The 5,255-nt window shown below is 48.3% G+C and overlaps 1 protein-coding gene across 1 annotated transcript; it reads left to right on the top strand.

Annotated features, from left to right (window-relative positions):
* Positions 1-2,316: 2,316 nt before the first annotated feature.
* C922_04257 (beta-centractin) lies at positions 2,317-5,106 on the top strand (the record flags this gene model as incomplete). Its single annotated transcript, XM_008819842.1, has 10 exons — positions 2,317-2,435; positions 2,652-2,724; positions 2,927-3,049; positions 3,184-3,385; positions 3,674-3,915; positions 4,119-4,188; positions 4,292-4,396; positions 4,602-4,657; positions 4,831-4,932; positions 5,059-5,106. The coding sequence occupies 10 exons, from the start codon at positions 2,317-2,319 to the stop codon at positions 5,104-5,106; spliced, it is 1,140 nt and encodes a 379-aa protein (XP_008818064.1).
* Between the last annotated feature and the right edge of the window lie 149 nt (positions 5,107-5,255).

Raw genomic sequence — 5,255 nt, forward strand, 5'->3', positions numbered from 1 at the left:
GGCGCGCAGGGGGGGGGGGAGCGACGGCGTTCAAGTGGGGGCGCTTCGACTAAGTAAGTATTCGCGCTGATCTACCGGCATCGTAGCGTAGCGGCGGGGGAGGAGATTGGCTGATGGGCCGAGCAGCCAACTGGCCCAGTAGCAGATTAACGGAGCAGCCGACTGGCCGGGTAGCAGATTAACCGAACAGCAGACTAACCGCTCACCCGTCTGCGCCGGGAAAGTGCTTCCTCCCCCTGGGGAGCCAAGCCACGTGCCCTAAAGAAGCAAAACTTCGCTTGCGGGGAAAACATCGCATGTACCTACATGGCCAACATGCCATATGTACTATTTCAAATGGGAACCATTTTGCGGAGAGGCTCTTATGAATCCCCTTCTGCTCAGCGGTAGGTTACAAAAAAATTAAAAATAAAATAAACAAAAAATAAAGAGAAAACAGAAGAAATGGAAAATGGAATAACATTACGCGCGTATGCGCAAATGTGATGAGTCGAAAAAGAATTTCAAGAGGGGATCCCCGTGAAATCGTAAAATGGGAAAAGAAAAAGAAAAAAAAAAGATACATACCCATATTGCATATGTACGGTCTTTCCCCAACAACACAGCCACGGATATCTCTGTACACCTCTGCCAACAAGGGGAAAAATGTTCTTTTCCTTTCCCCCTGCTGGCCCCCCCGTGGAATCTACGTTACCGTACCCCTCCACACATGATCAAAATGATTTCTAAAAAAAAAAAAAAAAAAACATAGAAAAAGGGACCTACCACTTTGTACATTTACAAAAAGGAGAAGGTGTTCTTCACAAAGGGTGGAAGCTTGGGGAAGCTTTATTCCCCCGTTGGGTAGTTCCGCGGGAAGAACTCAAACGACGTTTCTGCTTCTTTCTTTTGGTGAGGCGTGGGATTAACATTTCGCATCCGCCGACAGCATCACAGGGTATTGTGTGTATACGCTGATTGGCGTTATGCAGCTGGGTCTTATGTACCTATCTGGGATTACCTTTCCGTGGTTCACTTTGTGGGTTGTTCCCCCCTGTGGAAAATGTCCCACTCATGTGTCACTTCGAACAAAGGGCAACATAACTTGTCCCTTTTGACGCACTGGGTATGGGAGCGCAAAGCGAATTCGTCCCTTTGCTTACCTCTTGTCCGTTCGTGTGGACGGTATGCGTAGAGTACTGCTGCTAAGCGACAGCACTGCTTCCTTTGGAGCGCCGCTTCGCTTGGCACCTTTGTGTGGCTCACCTTTTCCCATGGTTATAATGGTACACACACCCCGGGGGCGAAAAAGAGGATTAACAATTGGAGGGGACACACCTTTGACGGCGGTTCAGCGCAGACGAACTGGCATATCGTTACCTGGATGTAGTGGAAAAAAAAAAAGGCACTTTTGCAGGGGACACCTCGCGGGAACAATTTAAGGGCACCACATTCCGCCAAACCCTTGCTACGCTTCGTCGCTGAAGGGTCAGGTTTCTTAGGCTTACGTTGTCCTCACATTGTTCTCTCATTACATGGCACGACACGAGTGTTCCGTTTTCCCGTCTCGAAAGAAAAGAAAATTCGCTCTGTCCCATTTTGGCACGCATATGGATACACTAGACCGCAAAGTGCACTGTCCTACGTCCGCGCGATCATTTTATACGTGTATACATACGTGAGGATATTTTTTTTTTTTTTTGTTCATTCGAAATTTTGACATGGATCTGACACATGAAGAAACACAATTCAATGCAACGAAACAAAACGAAAGGACAGTTTCTTATTTTCAATTCTACGCATAGTAGCAGAAAAAGAAAAAAAAAAATAATAAAGCAAAAGAACAAGTCTTGGAAGTTGTGTGGACTTTATTTTATGTGCCGATGCCCCTTTTGCGAGCTAACCCCTCCTCATCGTGTGCTCACGTATGCATCCAGACACGTCCCTTCGCGCGCACACCATTGTGTAGCTTTCCGCTGCATATGAGCAAGGAGGAAAGGAAAAGGGACATAGAAAAAGCGGCGCACAACATAGAAGAAGAGGCGTGAAACATAGAAGAGGCGTCACACATAGAAGAAGCAAAGCCAAATCGGCTGTGTCTGAGAAGCTCCGTAACCCCCTTTTGCTAAAAAAAAAGAAAAAAGGTGGGACAAGCGCATCAATTTCTGCTTTCTTCCCGCACCATAGAAGCGTGAACGTGCATGTATTTGTGTGTAGAGGGGGATAGAGAAGCCCTACATGAGAACTCACCAAAGTGGCACCCTCTCCCCCTTAATCACTCCTATTCCTAAAAGAAGTTTCACCACACACACATATCTGTATAATCTTCTCCACAGAATGAACGAATATGCCAAACAACTTTTTTCAAATCAGCCTATCATAATAGACAATGGGAGTGGATACGTAAAATCGGGGTTCGCAGGGGATGACGTTCCGAACCTTGTATTTCCTTCGTAGTAAGACGAAAAGGGGGTGACTTCTCCGAGGCACTGCGTTTAAGCAAGCAGGGGGGTAAACCAACTTGTCTTGCTTGCCCCCCTCGAGTGTCACTTCCCCCCCCCTTGGGGATGCTTATTCGCGTCCTCCTCTTTTGCATATTAGTGTGAATTTTTATGCGCCCTTGGCTCCTGCCCCCTGGAACTGCACGTATTCGCTCCTCTTTTTGCACACAGCGTGGGGAGGCCCAAGTATAAGCGAGTCATGGCGGGAGCGGTGGAGGGCAACATCTTTGTGGGGAACAAGGCGGTAAGGTGGAGCGAAATGGGGCGAAATGGGGCCATAATAAAACCTACATATGGAAGAGGCACGATGTTAACGGACCTGCTTCGTGCGACTCAAAATGGGATGCCTTAACGAGAAGAGTCAAATCATGCGCACGTGCATGTATGGAGGCAACCCCCCACATACAGCCGTTGCTCCACACACACGTTGCTCCACCCCCCTCTAGGAGGAGTACAGAGGCCTCCTCAAAGTGACCTACCCCATCAACCACGGCATTATTGAGAATTGGAACGACATGGAAAATATCTGGATCCACGTTTACAACTCGATGAAGATAAACTCGGAGGAGGTGAGTCTTGTCTGCTTGCGATGCTGCTTGCGCATTGGATTTTCTCCCCTTGGCTTTGTTTTATACGCATGTACATATATATATGTAATTTCTTTTCTTTTTTTTTTTTTTTTTTTTTTTCGCCCCCATGCCAGCACCCCGTGCTGCTGACCGAGGCCCCACTGAACCCCCAGAAGAACAAGGAAAAAATCGCGGAAGTCTTTTTCGAATCTTTCAATGTGCCTGCGCTGTTCATCTCCATCCAGGCCATTTTATCTTTGTACTCCTGTGGGAAGACCAACGGCACAGTGCTCGATTGCGGGGACGGCGTATGCCACTGCGTGTCCATTTATGAGGGTGAGTGAGGGGCAGGCGACTAAGGGGGGAGGGCCACACCAACCTGTTAGGGGATCGCCAAGACATGTGGCAAACAAATCAGAACATGGAGGAGTGGGGGCATACCTACCGCAACTGGCCAGAGAAGCTACCAGTGGAAAAAACTCCCAAAAGAGTGAAGAAGCGACACATCTTATTTTGGCAGTATTTCGCTGGCACCCTTTTTTTTTTCCAGCATTTTTTCCTCTTTACAAGCCACTTCACATGTATGTGCTTCCTTCCACCACGTCCCAACGCATCCCAACGCAGGCTATAGCATAACGAACACGATAACCCGGACGGACGTCGCGGGCCGAGACATCACTGCCTACCTGGGCTACCTGTTAAGGAAGAATGGCCACCTGTTTAACACCTCAGCGGAAATGGAAGTCGTAAAAAATATGAAGGAGAACTGCTGCTACGTCTCTTTTAATATGAACAAGGAGAAAAACTCATCGGAGAAGGCCCTCACGACTTTGCCCTATATCCTGCCGGATGGGTCGCAAATACTGGTTCGTGGAGTGGGCGAAAAAATGGGGTGCAACTCACAGGGTGCAATTTACAGGGTGCAATTTACAGGGTGCAATTTACAGGGTGGAATTTACAGGGTGGAATCTGCATGCATACACCTACGTGTGTGTCCACTCGTTCGATCCTCTGACACACATAATATAGGAGCGCCGATTCTCTCTTTTTCCCTATTTCCAAATTGCAGATCGGCTCGGAGAGATACAGGGCCCCAGAGGTTCTCTTCAACCCCTCCATCCTTGGGCTGGAATATTTGGGTAAGTGCATCTTGGGTGGGAATTATATCCACAAGTTACTCTTTGCGCAGATCACAGATGTCTAAGGGTATACATCCCCTCACGCGCGCACTTTCCCCTACAGGATTGTCCGAACTTATCGTTACGTCCATAACGCGAGCGGACATGGACCTACGACGGACACTATACTCCCACATCGTGTTGTCTGGCGGCACGACCATGTTTCACGGTGAGGCACACTTGTCCCCTTGGCGTTTGCGCGTCTGCGCGTCTGCTCGTTTGCGCGTTTTCATCATTGTTCGTCTCCTGAATGTAGAGCTTAACCATATTGAGTGAGACACCGGTAGGGAGGGGGGTCCCCCGCACCCTTTAAATGTTCCTCCCCCCCGCGACCCATTTTGTAAATATGAACGAGGGTGTGTTTCTTTGTACAGGATTTGGCGATCGGTTACTGAACGAAATAAGGAAATTCGCCCCAAAGGATATTACGGTAATTTCAAGAGAGAGCAAGAAGAAAAAAATGTGCTAACACCAATTTCGTGCCCATTCCTCGTTTGATCAAATGCCTCCGTTCGTATGTACATGTGTCCAAAGGGGAATGCATTTCTTTTTCTTTTTTTTTTGCATCCTATCACAACTTCTCCTTTTTTTCTTCTCGAACAGATTCGCATTAGCGCCCCGCCTGAGCGCAAGTTCAGCACATTCATCGGGGGATCCATTCTGGCCTCTTTGGCTACCTTTAAGAAGATATGGATTTCGAAGCAGGTGGGACAGCCGCGGAGGGGAAGCCCCCACGTGAACATGGACCCTGAAACGTGGAAAATCCTTTCCCGTGGAGAGAGATATGCACAGTGGCACATACCCACGGATGCCACTTCTTTCCCCCCGCAGGAATTTGACGAATACGGATCTGTGATACTCCACAGGAAGACCTTCTGAGACGGCGTAGTAGCGGCGTTGTAACAGGGCCATGCCCTGATGTGTAGCTCTCTACACCCACCTACAACGATTTCCAAACGATCTGCAACGATCAGCAACGCTTTTTTCGCAAGGGGGGAATCCTAACTGGGCTAGTTTTTTTTTTTTTT

This window comes from Plasmodium inui, assembly GCF_000524495.1.
Source record: "Plasmodium inui San Antonio 1 unplaced genomic scaffold supercont1.21, whole genome shotgun sequence".
In the NCBI taxonomy this organism is placed as follows: Eukaryota; Apicomplexa; class Aconoidasida; order Haemosporida; family Plasmodiidae; genus Plasmodium; species Plasmodium inui.